Genomic DNA, 23971 nt, shown 5'->3' on the forward strand with positions numbered 1-23971 from the left:
AGTAAATAAATGATGATGTACTTATTTGGACCTAAATAATACAAAAATATAGGTCGTATAGTGCAGTCGGAATTTGGAGGGGCGAAATATTATAAAGATATCTTACTAACGAAACACCTGGTAGGTTATTCTTATTGGGTACTCAATTACTTTTAATTGTTTTTCAGTATGAGTAAATTAAATTACAACAGGAATAATAAAATATTGTAAATTGTTACAAACGTTTTATTGCAAATGAGAACATTGGTAATTACTTTATGTAAGTTATATTGCGTTGTGAAACTTTTTATTCGTTGTTGCATGATTATATTATATCGCATCCTTATTTTCCTGCCATATTAATATACTTTATATTTATTTGCCTGTCATTTACACAAGCATATAAAATTATAATTAATTTAACAGATTGATTCCGCTCCGCACCTCTTGACAATACATTTTGTTGAGTTTAAGAACGTCTTTTTCCGATAATCCTTTTCTCTGCCCAATTTCCACATTCTCCTGTAAAAAAAACAATAATATACTAAGTAGTAAGTGTAACGAACGCGAAGCGAACCAACTTGGTAGGAGTAGGTAATATACCAGTTTTATTTAACCCATGCCCCTATCCCATGTCGGTTTAACTACACGGCGGCGGGCGTGGCGTCGTCGCGTCTTACTGGAACGCTAAAATCGATTGGGGGCACGGCACGGCTTCGCCATAACCGAAGCCAGACAAACCAGACCAGACTAGAGACAATTACTTATTTAAAATCATAATATTCCCAATAGTACCTAGGTACCTATCTACACTAATATTATAAAGAGATAAAGTTTGTTTGTATGGGGTAATCTCCGGAACTACTGAACCGATTTTGAAGTAGAAAACTACATTACACCTGAGTATCAAAGGCTGTATTTTAATTTCAAAAAATTAGAGATTCGTACGAAAATAATTGTAATAAGCTACCCGTGCAAAGCCGGGACGGGTCGCTTTTAGTATGAATCGACCAAAAATCTTTTATCTGATTTGTATAGGTTTTTTTAATCGACTAGTACCTAGATGCCTACTATGTTACTTAAATGTTAATCACAGGCGGTATATTGATTTTAAGAAACTTACCTGTAGAGGGATTATGGTTTTATTACCGTTTTTGGTAAAAGCTACAGATGAGTAGTGCATGACGCTCCCATAATCATATGAAATACCAAAGTCCGTAGCTGTATCGACTGTATATTTTTTAAAATTATACTCTACACCTGTTGATAAAATAACAATAAAACGTATGAGACAGATTTAAAAGGCTCTTTACGAAGGCACTTCATCCGCCGAATACGAGAATTTGCGATCCGAAGTAGACGTCTATCATTTTGTATTGTTTGGTTTTGTGGTTGCACACTACATCCGAATTTCGTTTTTCAGGTTCGGGAAACGAAATTCGGATCTAGTACGCAAACCGTCATACAATAAGTAGGTACTTACTACGGCTACTTCGGAAAGAATTCTTGGATTCAGATCAGATGCATTGCGTAAAGAGCCTAGGTTTCGATAAGTGTTCCATTTACTTGAGTGTAGCAGTGCACTAGGCAAGATTTTTTTAAATACACCCAAGAACTTATAAACCTACTGCTAAATTATTAAAAAAAAACCGGCCAAGTGCGAGTCAGACTCGCGCACCGTGGGTTCCGTACTACAGTCGTATTTTTTCGTCATTTTGCATGAAATCAAAAACTATTATGCATAAAAATAAATGAAATCTGTTTTAGAATGTACAAGTAAAGCCCTTTCATATGATATACCACTTGGTATAGTTATCTTACTTCGAAAATTGAAAACACTAATTTATTTGTTCATGAACAGTACACATTTTAATTTATTTTTTTGTGATATAACCACAAAAACTTTCGGTTTGGTTTTCGGATTTATTCCTTTACTTGTGCTATAAGACCTACCTACCAAATTTCATGATTCTAGTTCAGCGGGAAATACCCTATAGATTTACAGACAGACAACAAAGTGATCCTATAATGGTATCTTTTTTCCTTTTAGATACGGAACCCTAAAAATAGTTTAAAAAACAAATTATCTTCATAGTTATTTTTTATCGAGTTTAGGATAGTCTTCGTTTCGATTTATATAAATAAATAGCTGACCTCGGCGCGTCTCAACCGATAGACAAATGACAACCATCGCTGCAGGAGCTTCCGCTTACCCAGTGGGGTCTTCAAACGCTGCCTTTGCCGGTGCGGTGTCGTCATTTCAGTACCTACCTATAAGGCTATGTAGATAAGTACCTATTATTATCATTTGTATGGATCCATAGTTTGATAGGTGGTTTTATCCTTACCTGACAGTATGTTCTCCCAAACAATCTCGACAAAGTCATCTCTATCGTACGTGCTCTGCATATGGAAGAATCCCAGGGTGTGCAGCATTTCATGCACAACGGTGCCATGTTTGAAGCAGCCCTTAGCGAGGTTCAGTACCTGACGGACTTCTTCGTTGCCTTCTTCCTGGTCTTCTTTATCTTCTTTGGTAATAAGGCCCACGTTCGAAAAGCAACCGTTTTCTGAACCCTATAAATATTTTTTCTTTCTTATTTACCTATAATAGTACGCGACAGGTCGAGATGGTATTTAGGGTAAGAGGCGGCGGAACGCCTCGCACAGCCGCACGTCATCTGCGCTCGCCTGCACCGGGTTAGCGCGGGGGCTGTGCGGGCAATTCCCTCCCTGATTGCAAGGGTTTGTCATTCAAACGCGCCGCAACGAAGCGCCGAATCGGCGTGATTTTTTGCATGGATATCTATAGTTAAAAACCTGAAGAAATTTTAAAAGCATTGTAATTATCTCAAGAGTACCCACAGGGTTTTAAAAACCTAAATCCACGCGGACGGAGTCGCGGGCTTCAGCTATTATTGGGGTTCTGCTGAAGGCGTTTTGCTGCTGCGAGCTGAGCGTGCCGTTGTGGTTAACAGTTGGATATGGACAAAGTCACTGCTACTTAGTTTGAAATTATTAGCCTATTTACTTAGTCTTTTATCCGACGAGAGATTAGAGATTGACAAGGTAGGTACCTATCTAATTAATGCCAAACATCGATGTTGCCAAAATATACCTAAATAAATGCATAAATAAAAACTCTTACGTAGGAAAGTTGTTAGTTCACTTTCGTCAATTCTGGCGCAGGATACTGCCCTACTCTCAAAACTAGTTTGAAATTATAAGCTTTTGATTTTACCCCATTAAATAGTATTCTGATGCTTTCACAGTGAATACCTATAGTCCGCGACTGGTCTAGATGGCAATCGGGGCTTGAGGTGGGGGGACGCCCCGCACACCCGCGCTCGCCCGCACGGGATTAGTACGGGGGCTGTGCCGATATGCGGAGTGTCCCCACCCCGATTGCCATTTCAACCTGTCGCATACCTATACTACGCGGCAGAAAGTAATGTACATCGGCTTTTAGAATGACATTTCGGCTTTGTAGAGCGTTGTCTCTGTCACTCATACCTATATGACGTTTTGTCGGTCTCAACGACTGAGACAATGCCCTACAAATCCGCTATGTCCTTCTAAAGGTCGATGTACATTATTTTTTGCCGCGTACTTATAGCTATTAGCTATACCTACATACCAATTTGCTTCCGCAAATTATAAGATAGGTATTACATTTACGTACCTAATGCTGATTAGTGATTAGTGATTACGCAACTACATTTGCCACTAGAAACGTAACTTTCTCAGCTCTCCATTACCTAAACAAATCAATGGCATATTGCAATGCCAATACGACATAATAAATGAGTAAAATATAGAAATTCGCAAAACCTATTAAATCCTCGCGTTTAGTAGGTAGGTACATTTTAAATCTTCATAAGAATTAATAATTATTGTAGGGCGAGTCACTACTATTTTGTTGTTTTCCGACTTGTCGAGTCTTCGAGCTTTCTGATGTCAGTCCTTCCCCGAAAGTTAATTATTGATCCAAATTTTTTTTGCAATTATAAATGGTATAAAAGCCAATACCTGAATGGTAACAGCGTGTTCTGAATTTTCTTTTCGAGGTCGAAATTCGATACAGGACTGATTTGCAATATCGGCCATTCCTTCTTCAATCATCTTCAGTTGTGTCGCGTCTGACGATAATAATAATAATTAATACTATTTACCTACTCACACCTACTTAATATGTTACGCCACCTTGTTTGAGTAGGTGCGTATCACGTATGTCCCAGCTACCAGCATTAATTAAACAGAACTTACGAACTGCCGTTGCCTCCCAAGTCCCATTAGACTGGACCTGAGCCAATTCAAATCAACGCACAGCTCAATCTACTGGACGAATCGGGCTGAACTTTGGCATGCAGATGGCTATTATGACGCAGGCATCCGCTAAAAACGGATTTTTGAAAAATTTACCCCTAAGGGGTGAAATAGGGGTTTGAAATTTGTGTAGTCCACGCGGACGAAGTCGCGAGCATAAGCTAGTTGTAGATAAAGAAAAAAAAATGCGAGCAGTAAAATTAATGATTACTAACTAAAGTCATCTTCCACAATATGATACACGACAGTCCTGTTAGGCCATCTCTTTGTAGTGTCTTTGAGTCCATTGCGTTCAGTGCTAGTATGATGAGACTCAATAGCTTGCTTTTGAACCGAAGTGAGTACAATGTCGCCTTCAAAGTGTTCTCCTAGCTCTGCGTCTACACTAGAAACCTCTGAATAGAAAACACGTTTTAATATTAGCGGAAAGTGAATATTGAAACCAATGGGTTGTTTTTGATACCTACCCTATAGGCTATCCATTCCTAATACTACTGGCTTCCCACGATGCGTGATGTTGCGGTTTGTCACGCACGGCTAACGATCACGGACAGCCATGCCACGGTAATGTTATCTATACAGTATTCCAACTTCATACAAACGGTCGAAACGCGAGCTATACCTACGCGCCTTGATCTCGCGGTGCGCTCGCGGTGCAGCCAGTCGCGACTGTGCCAGAGTGACGAACGGACGGTGTTTGTTTTTTAACAATAACCGCGCGAAAGTATTTTATTTGTTTATTTATTTATTAGTATAGATATATAAAAAAAGTATATTTACAATCACAAAACTAAATGGAAACACAAAGTAGGCAAATGTAATTAAAATGTTGGGAGGCGGGCAGCCCTATCGCATGTTTACGTACCGTGCTGCTGTAGGTATTTATTTCTAAGATACGGCCGAGTTACAATACTGTATGATAATATTACCGTGGCCATGCACCGCGCACAAGGCTCGGACGACGTGTCTGCTTAGTTTTTGTTTTAAGTATTGCAAATTCAGCAATTGACAATTTAGAAAGTGTACAATGGTACCCAATTTGTTTAAAAGATTTGACTTTGACTTACCACGGTTCACGGATGATACTTTTCCTATGGTGCGTCGGTGCGGGCTGGTTCGCGTCCATCCGCTCTACCACGCAACGTGGGAAGTCGGTATAATAGACACTAATTGTACATTAAAAGCATGAATCGCATTATTTGCACAGCTATGTACCAAATAAAATGTTCTGCTTATGCAAAAGGAGATTGCCCATTTTTTTAGGAGCTTTGGGCCCCCCCCTAATATAATTGTTATGTCACCATGGTTTTAATTTTATTTTGTAGACAAATAAGTAACTCTTTATATTCTGCAAATGATTTCTATTTATTCACCCAGGTTATAAAGAAATCTTATTTTTTATATTGCTGATATTGAGGTTATATTTAATTAATACTTCTTCAAAATAAATGCATGTCTACGATTCTAACTGTAATTGTGGATATTTTCAATAATAGAGTGAAAAAAAGTCGTAATAAAACATAATCGTAAAAAAATAACACATTTTTTAAAAATTTAATTTAAGTTTTGACACGATGCCACAAAAGAGGGCCCGTTCACGGGCGATCTCCTTTTAGCACTAGTAAGGTGAGGCGATAAGCAAAAAAAAGAAAGTCTAGTTACCTACCATAATCATCGGTGAATGGCTCCTCAATCTCAAGTGAATACCACTTTTCTTCAACAGGAGCAGCATTCGCAAAAATTGCTAAAACTAATACTACAAAAGCACATAGTACCATTTCGATACCTAATTAAACTTATAATGATACAATAGTGCATATGCAAATATGTGTAAATAGGTAGGTACAGAGCTAAACTCTTCAAACGTCTAACTGAAGAGTGCATTCGAATGTCGCTCAGTTAAATAGCGATACAGGGACATAGGTAATATAATATCGATCACCTAATTAGATAACTGTAATCTAAGCCCATGCTGTTGAAACTACTTAGTTTCGCAATTAAGTAATGTTATCTAGAAGTAATCATGTAAGAAGCCTGTGGTGCTAACAAAGGGATGTTGCGATTATGTACATTAGTTAGTAATGCATCTACTGATAAAAGCTATAAGGGTCAGTGACAATGATATAATGCGTCCAAAGTAACAATGGGAACGCCATATTATTTTCTCTATTCATCAACTGTCATTTGAAAAGTACGGTTAGCAAGGAAAGTATTTTACATACAAAAGTTTATTGTACATTATTTAATTTTTAGTATTGTAATATAAAAACTTAAACGGAAAGCAGCTGTGATGATGATTACTTTGAGAATGATGCAGATACATTCGGATCATCATTTTCATTCGAGATTTTTTTGTATATATAAATGTTGACAGCCACGATTTCCCTTTCTTAGTTTGTATGCGTGATATCAAACTTTTTTAGTAAAAATGCTTATTTTTTTAGCTATTTATATTTTCTTACATATTTATTCCAAAATAATATTGCCTAAAAATAGAGTGGTTATTTATTTATCGTAACCAGAGACAGAGATCCCAATTAATTCTTAATTCAAATGCGAAATTAATAATAATAAGCAATCTATCTGTAATCTGTCGATAATTTACTTGGCAACAATAAATTAGCTTATTTCGAAAAAAACACTATACAATACTTTAAGAAATAACAAAGTTGCTAACTTATCGACAGATTAAAGATAGTATTGATTATATTATTAGTTTCGGCCATCGGTGTTTATTTATCTTTAGTAAGTACTTAAATATAAACTCATTAGAATAGAATGTGTGTTTACGACAGCGCTGCGGCGGTTGTGACACAATTTGCATGTGAATACAAAAACATAGGAATCCGGTGCGGTTACAGCCGAAAACCACCTTACAGTACGCGGCCGAAAGTGATGAACATCGGCCTTTAGAATGACATTTCAGGTTTGTAGAGCGTTGTCTCTCATACCCACATGACGTTTTATCGGTCTCAACGACCGAAACCGTTCTCTACAAATATGCTATCTCCTTCTAAAGATCGATGTTCATCACTTATGGCCGCGTACTGTAAGTAGGGCTTGTTTTTCAGGTCTGGACAGCTTTCGGTCGGTCGTTCGTGCGCTAAATAAAACTACATACAATTTCAGATTGTAAATAACGTGCTATATTTATATTACAAAATAATTACAAAGAAAACTTGACACACAAAAATGTAAACTGTACAAATACGCATGCAATTCAGATAATATAAAGTATGCAAAACTAATCAAAAGAAATTTACAAATGCAAACGCATTTAATTTATAATAAGAAAATGCTAAATTATAACGTTATTTTATAAAAGTAAAACAATCGCATAACGAAATAATATAAATCCATTTGATACAGTATGGCATTTCATTAAACATAATACTGAACTTGCTAATACAACAGAGTACGCTGTTCTAAAAGTGACATCTTTATATAAAATTTAATAAATATCGACATCGCTAGAAAAACAATAATTATCATATTAGAACCTACAGTACCAAAATTGCAACAGGCGACTTTTCACTAAACAAATGTAGTTATCACTACGCTGTGACACAGGAGATTTAATCAAACGTAGCTAGTTTACACATCCATTATACTGAGTAATTAATTTAGGCAGTCTTTAATATATTTCAATTACATACAAACACGTTACAGAATAAGGGCTGGTACTTTTAGCAGTAGTTTTCGATTGAACTGTGGGTGAGAATAGTTTAAAATTAACAACCACTTCGCTACTTTCTTGATCGATTGATTTTTACTTTGCACCATCACGTTAACCAGTAACACCTTTTATTTCTGTATCTTCCTGGTTATCTGCCCTTATTTCGTATAGCTCAGTTTCTTAGGATAGGGGTGCCGATACATTGTGGCCGCTGCCAGGCGCTGTGACGTCACTCCTAGAAAGAGAGCGACGAGGATGCACAAACTGCTCTCTTTAAAGTTAAGTGACGTCATTCGATACGAATAGCGACTGCGTAAAATTTTATTCTTCACGCGCTATTTTAACTTTTTGTGCCAAATTTCATGTCAAAAGTACGATTTTCGTTGTTATTTTAAAGGTGAACCGTACTCTTGACATGACAGTTGACCCATAGTTAAAATGGCGCGTGAGGAGTCATTTTGTGCGGACTATACGTGACGGCACTGCTGTTCTAGGAAACTAGAGCTTAAGATAAATAAATATACAATACGATATCAGACAACAAAAAATTTGGTAACATACCTACAACTTAACTACGAATCAAATTATTTTACATACAAATTACAATATCAGCATATCGTATCAATAAAGCACTGTAAAACATTCTAAATATTGGTCTAGTTAATTATTGCGAGGGGCGTCCGCCCCGATACACGAACTACCAGATCGTTGCCATTACATTATTACACTACATCGCCAATATGTCAACTATTATCTAATTATTGAAAATTCTAAAATTATGAAAAACCTTACACCTTCGCTCTGTTTAAGATTTTGAAATAGTAAAAAACCTATATCTTACATAGCATAATAAAAATAATAACCTTGAAATTCAAGTCCAAATAAATACCTACTTATTTTTCTTTAAAGAGAGACACTCTTTAATGAAAACTAAGTAATTATTTGAAATTCAGTTCTCAAATTACATATTTATCACATTACATGGTGACCAAAGTACTAGGATTACAAGTATTGACAAGTGTAAGGTTAATCATATCGGACCAGCTCGAGTTTCGATGGACTAATATAATAGCGAACAATAAATAACCGTATAGTAATACGCATACCCACCTCAGCAGATACAATGGGGTTTATGTACTCTTACAATACTAATATTCGTCTAATATAATTTCTCTATGTATAAGAGGACGTCAACCGAGTAGTAAGCGGCACCCGAAAGAGTACGATTATTATTATCACAAATGTGCAGCAATTTCTAAAATAAAAAAAAACGATATTGCTATTTCAAGACCAAATCGTCTAAGGCGATATTTTATGATAATTGATACCTTGTTTTCTTCATATTTACCGTTAAAAAGTGTTATGAATGTGTGAGACTAACAATTCAAGATATCATTAAATACATTTATCGCGAAAGAGCTTTCACTGCATCTAAAGCTTATTGAAATAGAATAAAATGATACCAACGGTGAAGATATCATAAAGATGTTTCGATCTCAAAATTAGGATTACTCTTAGCCACCTTGCAGGCAACATTTTATAGGAAAATATAATTTCTGATTATCAAAAATAATGTGTTAAATTTTATTTTAAGAGCACGCGTAAAATATTGCGTTAACAATATTAATATTTAGAGTAAATTATATTTGGGCTAGCGGCGGTTAGCCATAGAAATAAGTTATGGCCGACACTCACAGGCATTGTAAGATCCAACACACCAAGGTCACTCGGCAAATAGTGTAACGATCTTATATATTTCGGAGTTCTTACAAAACCGGCCTAATTCAAGTCTGCAACGCTGAGTATTGGTTGTCACTGCACCATAGAACTTAATGCTATTAAAGTAGCTAGGACCAGCCATTTGTAATAAATCGCCAAGTCCAAAAGTAATAATCTATCCATCCGTAATCTGTCGATAAGTTACCATTAGCAAAGATATTTGTCAAAAAAGGCCATGCCATTTTTGATAAATAACTTAGACAAAGAATCAAGGTGGACACTTGTCAGACGCGTATACCCGAAAGGGACAAAACAAATCATACTTACGAATGAAAGGTTGTTACTTAATTTGCGCTCGCTACGACTGCTACAGCCGATCACACAGCAATGCACCATAAATGGCTTTCAAACACACCTTCAATTTAAAACAGAAAACTAAATAAAACTCGTAATAAATTACTATCACTGAGGCTTGCTGGGCACAGACGACTACTGTGCCCACCAAAAAAAAAGCTAAACTATTCCAAAGACAAAAAAATGTGTTTTTGTCTTTATCACTTTTTAGAGCTTTTCCATACACTTAGCTTGCTCTGGCAAGGTATTATTGTTTTAATGTCAAGTCCGCCTTGATTCTTTGTCTGAGATAAATAACGACGTTGCTAAGCAGAGATAACATTCTAAGTAACTTATCGACAGTTACAAGTAAGACCGATTTTATTATTATTATTAATTCGGCGCTAGATACTATTACCAGTAATTACCAGATATTATACCACTTGAGCGAAGCCAGGGTGGGTCGGCAAATTAGTAATTAGCTTCAGTAATTAATTAAACAATACTGTATACTGAATCCTGCAATCTACTTGCAATCCTGGGCAATAATATGTATAAGTCTTGTACTGTATGTACTATATAAAAAAGCAATTCCAAACATTTTCAAAAATACACTTTTACTTAACTGAAATGGGACGCTTCTTTCGATGGATATTTGGCACACAATATTTGCTGAATATCAGTAGCTCATTTTTTCGTTAACTTGCAGTTTTCAATAACAATAATTATTATAATACTTTCTGAATTTGTCAAAAGGAGTGCTATGATTTATGAGTAATTATCGCACTTGTTTGTGCCATTTGTGTTGACAATCTCAAAACTCAAAGTTTTTCTCAATTTCAATGTCAACGTTAGTATTTCTGTGCATACGTAGTACGTATAGCATGTATACAAGCATACTACTAAGCGTATGCTTGTACACATTGCGTTGGTCTCGGGAGAATGACTTTTATCGCTATATACCGTCAAGTCATTTTATCGAGATCGATGCTGAGTGGCATGGTACATTTTGGCGTGGTGAGGTCCAACTCGTATGCAGAAATTGAAGCTGGTATACGCGGACATAATTATTTTATTTTAAAACTACCTACCTACATTAATAGTATGTATAGTATGTATGTAAGTATAAGACTACAGAGGAATGTGCAGTGCTCAGACAAGCCGCCAAGCGCTTACGAGCACGAAGAAACCAATATTGTGTTTTTTCTGTTTGTGTGGAAAAAAAAAAAAAAAAAAAAAAAACATGCCTGTCTGTGTAAAAATCACTAAAAATACATTCTTAAAAATTCGTCTCACAATATTGACTATAAAATGCATACACAAATGTAAAAAATATTGGTGTTATCTGACTTATGTACTTATTTGTAAATGCTACCGTCATCATCATCAACATCAAGGTTGAATTGAGAAAACTAGCTCTGATTGAAGGTGCACAATCTAAGTCGAAATTGTTATCCAATCCAATAATAAGAAAAAATCGTCCCATTTCGTTTTCATAACAGAATGCAGATATCGTGCAAAAGTCCAGTTAAAAGATTTCCGACATTACAAAAGGTCACGCAACGCGTTTTGAACTAGATTAATGATGAAACAATTCTATGTCAAAAATGTATTGTTTGCAGATAAATCTACCTACAGCATTATCAACTGTACTGTATGATTAATAAAAAGTTTTCTCGATCTATATATAAAAGTGAATACGTTACTAGGAAATCAGTCTATCACACCTATACATTTTAATAATAACCTCGAAATCAAAGTATCGTAAATTAGTTTCACCATATTATGCGCTACTTAAAGCTACTAAATGTATAGCAAATCACCTAACGATCTTAACACTTATGGATTCCACTAATTCGATGTATTGAGATTTAGCTTTCGAAGTCGGCTTATTTAAGTTATACTGACATCAATGGCAAATCACAACAACAACAAGAGTATCAGAAATAAACTACATCTATGCGTCACTCGTATTCTTTGTAGTACTCTATGCAAGTCACATGCTGATATGTATGACAGTAATGGTATAAATACTGATAAACAATTTTTGGCTATTTCTATTTTTTTTTTTGATGAAAGCTTTTTTTTTACTGCTTGGTTATTGGACCTATCCGAGATTTTTCGATCATGTGATTTTGTAACATAAAATTTAGTAATTCGTAATTTGATTCACGATTATTTAGTTGTAAACTTGGTTTGAAATATTTTCTTTAATAAATCGAAAATTAAGTTAAAGGATAGGTCTAAAAACCAAATGTGCACTTGTAATGTGTTGTTTTGTTCTGTCAAGCACTCTATTCGTAATCGGACCAATCACAGTTGAAATCGCATTTACCAATAAATACACTAAAAATAATTAGGCCATTTTAGGACAGATAATCACAATATTTTATCTAAATTAAACAATTCCTCATAGACAAAATCTCACATTTATGTCGAATCGTTTTTTCTATCACCTCGCTCGTCATTTTTCTTTGGATCTTTCTAGTGTTACCTGCATCAAAGAACAGATTATTTTTAATTCAATTTTATAAACCGTCGAATACTTATAATGGTAAGACATAATCGCGAGTAAAATCTAGTTTAAAAATAAAACCTTGACAATAATATAGAGTCAATGCCACGCAACAAAAAATTTACTGTTTTCATCATGCTACGAGGTCGATGGTATGGAACAATAACAATAAATAATTTTGACCGAAAGTTACACAATCTCTGGTGTTATGCTCATTGATTATGAAATAAAGTTATAAAGCTTATTGCACATTTTTAACGGTCAGACACGCAGAAGAAACAGTGAACCAAATCTTTGGTTATCTAACTTAGTTTAATTATCTATGTTAGCACATGAAAACGGCCAGTCGGAACCCTTGGACCTAGAAAACTGAAATTTTGCATACAGGTTCCCTTTATAATGTAGACCAGATCAAAATTCTCACAGGATATTTAATAAATAGGATTTATATTTCCACCGGGCGAAACCGCTGGCAGTTAGTCGCTAGTCTTGCATGAAATGAGAATTTCTATAATCTCATGGCACTGCACTAAAACCACAGTATTTTGTCACAAAATATAATAGGATTACATTGTACCCGTAATCCACCGACACTGACACCATTATTCGTAGGGTATTACGGTCTCAGAGTTCTGCCACTCCTCGCTGAGCATTCAGATGGCAATGGTATGGCATGTGGCAGCAGCGGTGGCAGCGGGCGGCGAGGACGCGGAGATGTTGCACGACCGAGTCATCGGAATCTGCCCACATAGTCACCTCGCTAAGCATACGTTCTGGAAGATGGAAATGAACCGTTGTACCTTACGTGGCAGCAGCGGCAGCAGCGGGCGGCGGCGCAGCAGCGGGCGGCGAGGGCGCGGAGGCGTTGCGCGAGCGGCCGCCGCGCGGCTTAATGGTCTCGGAGATCTGCCACATGGTTTCCTCGCTGAGTACGTCGTCGAACTCGTTGAACATCGCCTGGATACGCTCATTCTTCTTGAATTTGTACTGCCTGTGGACAAGTTCATTCGTTAATTCCCTGGGACAAGTCGCGCCATGCATTTAGATCACTCTTAAGCCAAGTATTGACTATAATTTATGTATATTCAGTGTAGATAAAGTGTGAGTGTACCTGCATACCTCAGAGTTCTCCATAATGTTCTCAAAGGTGTGTAAAGTCTGCCAATCCGAACTTGGCCAGCATGGTAGACTATGATCAAACACGTCTCATTTGGAGAGGAGACCCGTACTCAATAGTGAGCCGGCGATGGGTTGATGATGATGAGTGTAGATAAATTCGTGTGACTACTTACTCTTTATGGAAGCGCTTCATATTCTCCATTATAGTGTACTGCTGCCACCGCTTAGTGAAGTTGATGCTGCCGTCGGGGAGCAGGTCCGGGTTGCCGACGTGTACAAACGTCAGGTCTTGGAGGAAGAGGCCACTGGGAATAAAAATCGCAATGTAACAATTGAAATTCTATGAAAGTTATTAGCCGAGAGAGATAAAGAGTCACGTCAGCATAAGTTTAATATGGCGGTTATACCAATCTGATGAATAAGTAAGATCCTCATTGATATGGGTAAGAGATAAACCAATCCATACTAATATTATAATTTTTTATTTTTTTTATTTATTATCAAATCAAAATACATACAAATAAAGCTTAAACTAAAAACACCGAAAAAACCACAGAGGTTTGTCCTCGGTGCCTAGCTGCAACGAAGGTACCTATTAACTAACTAAATGCGAAAGTGTGTGTCTGTCTGCCTGTCTGTCTGCTAGCTTTTCACGATCCAACACTTTAACAGATTTTGATGAAATTTAACAGAGTTAGCTTACATTCCAATCAATGAGTTCCCACGAGATTTTTAAAATACACGCGGGCGATGTCGCGAGTATCACCTAGTAGAGAATAAAGTAAACATAAAAACGTGTACTAGTCTGGTTCTTTAGATATTACATCTTCCTAGGATGTAGGATTTTAAATTTAATAAATAAAATTTCACATGCATCTCAGCCAAAACGGGCAGACGGGTTGGTGATCACAGTAGATGGTGATAGTAGGAGCACAGAGGACGCTGATGCCCGTTCTCCGTTATATTACCTTAGTGGCCTCGTACGACACCCGCTGGAAGAGGAGGGGTGGTGACAAACTGTATTCTGATCTGCTGTCACCACACGCCACAAAAGAAAAAATCCCCTTCAGGATCTCTAGATTTTCAACCTAGATGTTCATAATAGAATAAAATGACTTACATGTAAGGTGTGCAAGGTGGCCGTGTCTCAGCCAAAGCCAGTCTATAAGCGCGGATGGAGTGATATGGCCGATGAGTCAATAAGCGCCACGTGGTCTTAGAGCGCTTCCACGACGCCCGGAGCCAAGCTAGGAGCCTCGCGTATCGGCGAACAGGTGACCATCTTTGGACGTTTCTTTGTCGCCTCAGAGTAAAGAAAAATCCCCTTTCAAATCACTGTTCATAATAAAATAAATGACTTACATGTAAGGTATGCAGGGTGGCTGCGTCTCAGCCAAAGCCAGTCTATAAGCGCGGAAGGAGTGCGAAGAGTCAATAAGCGCCACGTGGTCTTTGAGCGCCTCCACGACGGCTCGGGGCCAGCCCAGCCTCCGCACGGGTGGACAGTCCAACGCCGACACTAGCGCCAGGTAAGAGTTGAAGTTGTTCAATTTGCGGAGCGCCTTCATCACCTTCAGCACCTTGTTCGCGTATCTCTCCCGCTCGCGCGCTTCGTTAGACTATAAGAGAGAAATAAAGATATAGCATCTAATAGCTCAACGGGTTGCGAAGCTGAAGTGGCAATGGGCAGGGCACATAGTTCGTACAACCGATAGACGTTGGGGTCCCAAGGTGCTAGAATGGCGACCTACAAGAGACCTATGTCCCGCAGTGGACGTCTATTGGTTGATGATGATGATCTAATAGACGGTTTACCGATATATATTGATTCTAACTAACCCTATACACGGAGAAATATAGCCCTAGTTAGTATAGGGCTCTCTCTGTTACATAATCATATAAATGACAAAGACAAGATGTCAGTAGTTTGACCATTTTGAGTGACCCCAATCACAAACCTGTGAACCTGTTTCCGAAATGAATTCCGAATGTTTTTTTTAATACATTGGTTCCCGATAGAGTAGTACAGAAAACATAGGTTCATTTGTGATTGGTTGGTCACTCAAAATGGTTAACACCCACTGACATATTATGTGAGGGATTAAGGAACAGACAGAGCCCTATATTAACTTTTGTCCATGGAAAGAGTATAGCGAAGATTATTAAACTCCAGTTCGTACATTCGATTTTACAGTGACGCCAAATGCATACGCGTAGCAACACAGCCTACATACATTGTGGCGCGGTGTTTGCGCACATTTGGATAAAACGACACCTACGAGCATGCTTTAAAATATGTCGAAAACGCCGGAGTTAATATATTAAGGATTAACGAAATAAAACAAAGAGTGAAACACAATTAATAGAAAAGAGGTATGGTAGCAATTCTTACCTGCTCTAATATTCTCGATCGCGCCCAATAGCTCATCTTATTGAAGTGCTCCGTAAACCTCGTGAGATTTGGCGACCTCTCCTCGGACTGGTCGCGTGGCCACGAGAGCACCTCCGCTGTCGTGATACGCACAAATAGTGCGGAGTCCAACAACGTCATCTGTTCCGCTAGCTCACTCGCCTTGAAGTCCAGGAGCGTGTCTCGTCGTAATGATACAGTTCCGTAGCACGGTGAATCGTATTCATATCTATTGTTTGTCTGGAAAAAGCACTGAAATTTGAATATGTCTATTCTAATATTATAAAGAGGTACAATTTGTTATTTTGTGATTGTATGCAAGGAGTAATCTCCAGATCGCATATACTATAGAGAACCGAATAAGTCGAAAGTACTAAAATTGTAGCTACATTTTTAGTACTTTCGACTTATTCAGTTCAACTGATTTCATTCATATTTTCAGTACTGAAAATTGTACAGTACGCGGTAGAAAATATTGTACACGACTTTTAGAAAGAGATAGCAGTTTCGTAGAGTGATGTCTCTGTCGTTGAGACCGACAAAACGTCAGATACGTATGAGTGACAGAGACAACGCTCTACAAAGCCGAAATCTCATTCTGAAGGTCGATGTACAATATTTTTTGCCGGCTACTGTAAATGAGTTGTGTTGAAATGATTTGCATTGGGCTCTTACTCAAAGCATGTCTATGAAAGAATACCTAAAATAATACACAATGGAAACTGCATCCGACCTAAAACTAAGGTACGTGAAGCAAGTTAAATCGTAGAATGCGATGTATTTTCGACTTTTGGTTTTTTTTCTGCGCAAGCAAAGTACTAGGATTTTATTTGAATGGCTTGATTCACATGGAAGTCGCATGGAGTAAAATTGGCCAATATATTTGCCAGTATCTTCGGAACCTTGCCTAAAGGGACTCCTTTTAATAATATATTTTAGTTATAATATTAAATTTTTTAAGGATTTAGTTTTAGTTTAAATTATTAATTTATCTATTATTAGGTAGGAGATAGAGTTCAATATTATACTACCAACAAAAGCTTTGTGGTAGGTATAATTAATGTACTTACATTTTGGAAATGCAATTGCTTTTGTTTGTCAACCAATATTTGTCGTAGCGCCTTTGAAATAGGCAACTCTTCTCTTTCCACTAGCCAGTAAATGAATTCCATAATTTCTTGCATCAGCACTCGGTCTAAGTCTGACATTCTGTAATGGTAATAGCACTTCAGTCCATTGATTTTGTTTAATTGCTGAATATAAGAGAATTAAAGACTAGTCGCATTGAAACTACCAGCATGCCTTTAAACGATAATATCACTGTCCGAATTGTGTTATTTGTTGGTTTGTCCCTGAATCACGCCGCAACGGAGCGACGTAATTTTTTGTACCTTTTTGTCACAGAAAATCAAGAGTCCCACGGATTTTAAAAAACCCCACATCCACGCGGTAGCAGCTAGTTAATTAATAAACTGGTAACTAAATTCATGGCATTTTCATAGTTAATAAAATATCATTTTATATCGCTGAAGCTCTTAGGTTGAAAACTATGGAGTGTACTTTGATTTTGCTCAGACTTAAGTGTATTGAAAGGGAAAGAGTCTTTGGCTCAATCTCGCTGAGTTCTAAGTGAAGTCTGAAGAAATTCAAAGCTGTATAGATATCAGCATTAAAGTACGCACGTGAGATCGGCTACGACTCTAGTGAGAAGACTCAGCGTGGATCGAAGCTCGTGTGGTCTGGGCCTATAGTGATGCGCGCGCCGTATGAGCTTGTGCACTAGTTCGCTGGGCGACACCCATGTTCTGTACGTAGCCAAGAATGCTTCCTGGTACGCGAAATCTGTACACAGAGACGGGAATTAGAATGTTCACTTCCCGAGTTCATCGGGAAATTTCCGCTCTCCGAAACAGGTGGAAAATTCTTACCATTCTGTGCTTAATTTCGTAGGGATTATTATTGCGAAAAAGATAGCTCTAGAACCTGTCACTTTAGTTTAGAGTTTTGTATACAAACAAATTAGCTTATGTACTAAGGATTAACTTATGTACGGTACGTTATGTATGACAATAACTGTGAAAACTTCGGCTGATAATTCGCACCTGTTTGGGAGATGTTGCTAAATCTGATACATGGTATTTACGCATGTAACTAAATAAAGTACGCGGCCGAAAGTAATGTACATCGGCCTTTAGAATGACATTTTTTAAAGCGTTGTCTCTATCACTCATACCTATATGACGTTTTGTCGGTCTCAACGAGAGAGACAGTGCTCTACAAATTTGCTATCTCCTCCTTCTAAAGGTCGATGTACATTACTTTTAGCCGCGTACTGTAATAGTTTTCATATTTTATTTTTAGCTTTCTTTGAAGTCAAAAATTACACAAAATAAAAACCAACATTTCTAGAAAAGTACCATACATCAGATCGATAAGAATTTCTTTGTGAAAATAAACCGGCAACAAATTTGATAAGATTATAAAGAAAAAGTGTAACCATAAGCCAAAGCTGGGGTGCTCGAACGCGCTATGCGAAACTAATTTATATTGAATTCATAATATTTCATGAATTATAACGTAAATAAATACTAATAGTGGTTAAAATTTCATGCTTTATATGATTATTCGTGTTTAAAAGTAGTTCAGCGAGTTATTGCGTGTATTATTTGCAAGTGTATAATATCCCACAATATAATACATAATATTATCTTATTATTATTAATCAACAAGTGCCAATGTCAATGCAGCGTCACTTCGTAGATGACTAATTCGACATTTTATGCTTACGCGCGCCGGCTCCACACGTTGGCCCCAACGTTGGCCGTAACACTATTCGCCCAACGTGTGCAGCAGCGGGGTGATTACGTAAAACGTTGCAGTAGCGACAGCAACGCGACAGCACTAGCAATGCGACAGTTCATTTGCTGTCTCTCTTCTTTTTCTTCTTATTTTGCTTTGTGGCTATTGCTGTCTCTCTCTAGCCGGACGTTTGACAGCAATGATCGCGAGAGTTACGCCTGTCGCGAGATACGTAATTACCTCGCGGGAAATTAGCATTTGCCCTAACGTTGGCAACATATCAGATTTTTAATGACGTGATAATTTTTTCATGTTATCTATTAAATCAATCTGATTGGTCGACTGACCACCTCTCCGCTCCGCTTGGGTGGAGACTGAGTCTTAAATAGACCTTCTCCACAGACCATTATTTTGTAAAGGAAGCATAAGAGTCTTGACAGGCGTACAGCGTAAAATTTACAAATTAGTGACTACAAAGCGACGCTTCAGAAATGGCAAATGGTGCCTCTAAAAATCTGATACCATAATATGAAGCAAGTCTAGCTAAGCTTTAATAATATTAGTTATCAACCAGCTAGTGTCTGTCAGCCCCAACTCATACTACGATTCACTTACACTCGTCCGATTCTGTAAAGTGAAAGCATGAAAGTTAAGATGTTAGAAGCGATGCTGGTACAGAGTTCTTATGCCTATATTTCAATATTTAGATCATTACTAGTTTAGGTTTGAAGAAACTGAAAATATAATTCGCAAACATATTGAAAGTTTTCGAAAGACTGAGAAATGCAACTCAATAAACAGCTGTTTCATAACGAAACCGAATGTTTTCATTGTAGGTATGTCTTTTACACAAACTCTCTTATTAATTTTCCTTCATTCAATCGTTAGGGAATCCTGAAATCAGCAGATTTGTCATATTCATTAACAGCTGAAATTAATAATAATCAATCTACCCATAGTCTGTCGGCAAGTTACTAAGCTTCGTTGTTAGTTGTCACAAAAGACTATACAACTTTTGACTAAATATAACATCGTTAAGTAACTTACCGATATATTCCAGATAGGATTGATTATATTAATTTCGGCCGTAAAAATTTACCCTCTCGCTTTAACATGCTTTGTTAATTCACGTTATACTTATATAGAAACCGTTTTCCATAATTAATTGTAATAAATGACTTAATATTTACTTGCTTGACCAAAACCCAAATTTCAATATAATATGATATATAAAACGTAATGTTGTTGGCTTACCTTTGGTAGCTTTAGTAGCGAGTACGATCAAGGCGTCCGGATGTCCGCCGCGTACTTCGGGGCCATCCTTGTTGGTTCCTTTCAGGAGGAGCCACCCGCTTACTTCCGTTTGTAGGATAATATCGTCGGGGTCGGCTATGCTTGTTGCATTATCGTCTGTAGCCGCTTGTGCTTGCTCTGTACTGCTTTCGCTTCTCTATAACATAAAAAATAACAATCAATATACGGCATTCTTAGACGGCATCTCCACATCTATCATCGGAGATAGTATCGCCCTGTGACGATAGATCTATAAGTTGTATCGAATTTGGTGGCACGGCGAGACTATCGCCGCGATTCTCTCGTCCGCGGAGATGGCGCCTTAAGGTTACACTTCTTACGCGCTTCTCGATACAAACACGTATTACGTAACTAACGTAGATTTACACAATACCTGTGAAGGTGCGGGCGAAGGCATGGGACGCACGAGGTGATCCAGATCCTCATCGTCCACAGGGAACTTGCCCGGCGACGATGAACTTATGTACAAGTCATCCGAACTCTGAACAATAGAAACACTCTTATATGAATTTATCTTTAAGTAGGAAATTTTTTGTTTGAAACGTTCTGAGTTTTCTATTTGAGTCTCTACGTTTATATAAATAACTAGGTTATGCTTCGTCCACGTGGACTACACAAATTTACAATTTCTATTTTTCGCCCTTAGGGGTTGAATTTCCTAAAGTCCTGTCTTAGCGATGTCTACGTTGTCATAGCCATCTGCATGCCAAATTACAGCCCGATCCGTCCAGTAGATAGAGCTGTGCGTTGATAGATCAGTCAGTCAGTCAGTCAGCTTTTCCTTTCATATATATAGATTTTTATAATTTTAGTTGTGCCACGAAACTAAAAAAATCAATATACCAATTGAGGCAAATTTCTAAATACATAATATAATATTATTGTAACAAATATAGAAAAATATATACAACTAACTACCACCAGTCAACAACGAATGCAGTAATTTATATTAAATCGATTTTCTCTTTTACTTATTCCGAGTTACGCCACTTTTTTATTGACCATTTGTTTTATATCGATATTATTAAGTAACACAGTAAATAAAATATTTAATTAATGCTAATATAACAATTTTTATACAGTAACATTAGAAAGTAGAAATCGAATATAGTCAAAGTTATATTAATTCTCTCTTTTTTACTTTTTCAAGGTAAATTATCAGTCTTATCAGAGGGAGGTGTCGGGTTCGATTCCCAGCAGAGGATTTGGGAATTTATAATTTCTAAATTGTCTATGGTCTGGTCTGGTAGGAAGCTTCGGTCGTGGATAGTTACCACCCTACCGACAAAGTCGTACCGCCAAGCAATTTAGTGTTCCAGTACGATTTCGCCTAGAAACCGATAAGAGGTTTGGGTTTAATAAAACTGCCATACCGCCTTCCAAGTCAGCCCGCGTCCACCTAGAGTTCTATAGAGCGCACTCTGACTTTAAGTGACTTAAAACAGAGTTAAAACGAGACAGAGCTATATCTCTCACATAAATCTTTCTCGTTTTAACTCAATCTTAATCTGAGAGAGAGAATATCAGTCTGAGTAAAGTCAAAGTGCGCTCTATAGATCTCAGCCTTAGACTCATCATTTACCACCATGCGAGATTGCAGTCAAGGGCTAATTCGTAAATAATAAAAACTTCGATTGGCGGTATTATTGATATCACTCAGAACACGATAAAAACATTGTATGAATGCAAATAATAACTTGATTGAAATATTTACATACCACATTATGATTTAACATAGATTCATCTGCCGAGCTATTGTGGGACGAAGGCCGCGGGGAGGGTGGGGGCAGAAGTTCATTGCTCGAATTCATTGAAATCTAGAGAACAAAATAATCATTAACTTACAAACATTCATTTACAAATTATATTATATGACGTACCCTCTTATGATATTATATACTACCCATAATATAAATGCGAAAGTGTGTTTGTTTGTCCTTCAATCACGTCGCAACGGATTGACGTGATTTGCATGGTTATAGTTAAAGACCTGGAGAGTGACATAGGAGAGACATGCTTTTTATCCCGGAACATCAAAGTTCCCACAGGATTTTTAAAACCCTAAATCCACGTAGACGAAGTCGCCGGCATCAGCTACTTTGATATAAAGCTAAATAATGACTTGATTCACAAAAAAAAGGTTAATTTTCACTCCATTAAAGTCTGATTAATTATTCGGCAAACTCTATTTTTAAATAATAAAAGCAGTGGTGCTCAGTTTTTTAAAATTTATCTACAATTCTTAACTAAATAGACAGTTAAAAAAAATTGCTCCAACCCCTCTCACAATATTAATATTCCGTGGAAAACATTGGCACTACTCAGACCTGTAAACCTGAGTAAGCACCAATATGACCCATTCCATTGTACACAATCTCTAAACTAAAATGATAGGTCTATTGCTATGCCTTTCATAATTATTCCAATGAAAACGAATCGTACTAAAATTTCAGAGAATGTTTACAACGGAATTAGTCACAATGTTAGCACCAGCCATTAATTAAAAGAAATGTTACCTGTTTACTTTTATTCATCTTTGGTGGCAGCGCCGGCGGTTCGGGAGGCATAGGACTAGTTCTGCTCGAAGTCTTCATACTCACGCTGTCCTCGGAACCACTGGGGAACACAAAATTTCATGTTTGAAACACATGTGCAGGCGACCTGACTGCATACAAGCTTGTCTTGTACAGGCGCGCCTGCGCAGGCTGGCTCTTAGGCCTTGGTCGAACACGACGCGCGACGGTAGCAACGGGATATTTAAAAACCTAAATCCGCGCAGACGAAGTCGTGGGCATCAGCTAGTTTGAAATAAAGGTTAGCTAAACAATGACTAGATTCACAAAAAAAGGTTAATTTTCGCTCCATGAAAGTTTGATTAATTTATTCGAAAAACTATGTTTTTAAATAATAAAAACAGTGGTGCTCATTTTATGAAAATATGGTGACGGCAACAGCATGGCAACACGTCGCGATAGCGTGATTGCAGCTTATAGATATTTGTAATACAAGAACTATTTGGCGTCGTTGCTGCAACAGTCAATTCGTCTGCGAAGCCACACAAATTTCAACCCCTTATCAGACGAAAAACATTATAGGAGATTTTAGATTTACTGCGTCACGCGTCGCTACCGTCGCGTGTCGTGCGTGACCATAGCTTAATAGTCAAACCTGTTCTTATGTGGTCTGCTTAACAGATTGGAAAGACACGAATACATATTTAACTAGTAAACACAATTGGAGTTATCATTAGTAAAGTACAAACATACCTGAGTGGTGGTGTGCTCAAGTGTTGGACTGTTAGTGACGAAGCCATCGATCTCTGTACTTGATGTTGGCCCATGCTTATAGTGCCCGTGCTTGAGTGTTGTGCACTAAAATACAAAAAAATAAAAAGTTACTAAAATTCCACTCCCATAGATTTCTCTTTAGGGTTCCGTACCTCAAAAGGAAAAACGGAATCCTTATTGGACCACCGTTGTCTGTCTGTCTGTCGTGTCTGTCAAGAAACCTTATGAATAAATTTATTATTTATTTATTTATTTATTTATTTATTTATTTATTTATAGGGTACTTCCCTTTGACCTAGATTCAAAGGTAGGTAGGTCTTATAGCACACGTAAAGGGGAAAATCCGAAAACCGTGAATTTGTGGTTACATCATGAAAAAAAAATGTGTTCATGAACAAAATATAATTAGTATTTTCAAGATTCAAAGTAAGATTACTATAACAGCCGACAAGCGGCGCTAGTCTCACGCGGCAAATATACGTTAAACTTTAATG

At 37.3% G+C, this 23971-nt stretch overlaps 2 protein-coding genes across 11 annotated transcripts in view; both read right to left on the reverse strand.

Moving 5' to 3' along the window:
- Window positions 1-69: 69 nt before the first annotated feature.
- LOC117997212 (zinc metalloproteinase nas-13-like) lies at window positions 70-6391 on the reverse strand. 3 transcript variants are annotated; one of them, XM_034985428.2, is made up of 6 exons: window positions 5972-6386; window positions 4521-4685; window positions 4009-4118; window positions 2328-2556; window positions 1103-1239; window positions 73-501 (listed from the first exon to the last, which is right to left on the reverse strand). In XM_034985428.2, exons 1-6 carry the CDS (start codon window positions 6081-6083, stop codon window positions 394-396), a joined length of 861 nt encoding a protein of 286 aa, XP_034841319.1. In that variant the 5' UTR covers window positions 6084-6386; the 3' UTR covers window positions 73-393. The 3 variants fall into 3 exon arrangements, with proteins under 3 accessions (XP_069354508.1, XP_034841319.1, XP_034841317.1); XM_034985426.2 differs by having other exon boundaries at window positions 77-501; window positions 4521-4700; window positions 5972-6381; XM_069498407.1 differs by lacking the exon at window positions 4521-4685 and having other exon boundaries at window positions 70-501; window positions 5972-6391.
- Window positions 6392-7428: 1037 nt separating this feature from the next.
- The window catches only part of C3G (C3G guanyl-nucleotide exchange factor), a 61504-nt gene continuing 44961 nt past the window's right edge, over window positions 7429-23971 (reverse strand). For 7 of the 8 annotated variants that reach the window (XM_069498373.1, XM_034985409.2, XM_069498371.1 and 4 more), the window contains 12 exons: window positions 23457-23561; window positions 22707-22806; window positions 21909-22007; window positions 20564-20671; window positions 20131-20326; window positions 17760-17919; window positions 17148-17286; window positions 16060-16317; window positions 15030-15286; window positions 13841-13972; window positions 13349-13539; window positions 7429-12527 (listed from right to left, as the gene is read on the reverse strand). In XM_069498373.1, coding sequence (XP_069354474.1) covers window positions 13350-13539; window positions 13841-13972; window positions 15030-15286; window positions 16060-16317; window positions 17148-17286; window positions 17760-17919; window positions 20131-20326; window positions 20564-20671; window positions 21909-22007; window positions 22707-22806; window positions 23457-23561 — 1744 coding nt within the window. In that variant the 3' untranslated portion in view covers window positions 7429-12527; window position 13349. The remainder of the gene's footprint in view (window positions 12528-13348; window positions 13540-13840; window positions 13973-15029; window positions 15287-16059; window positions 16318-17147; window positions 17287-17759; window positions 17920-20130; window positions 20327-20563; window positions 20672-21908; window positions 22008-22706; window positions 22807-23456; window positions 23562-23971) is intronic. The other variant, XM_069498368.1, reaches the window with a different exon arrangement.

The sequence above is a fragment of the Maniola hyperantus genome, chromosome 4, assembly GCF_902806685.2.
Source record: "Maniola hyperantus chromosome 4, iAphHyp1.2, whole genome shotgun sequence".
NCBI classification, from domain to species: domain Eukaryota; kingdom Metazoa; phylum Arthropoda; class Insecta; order Lepidoptera; family Nymphalidae; genus Maniola; species Maniola hyperantus.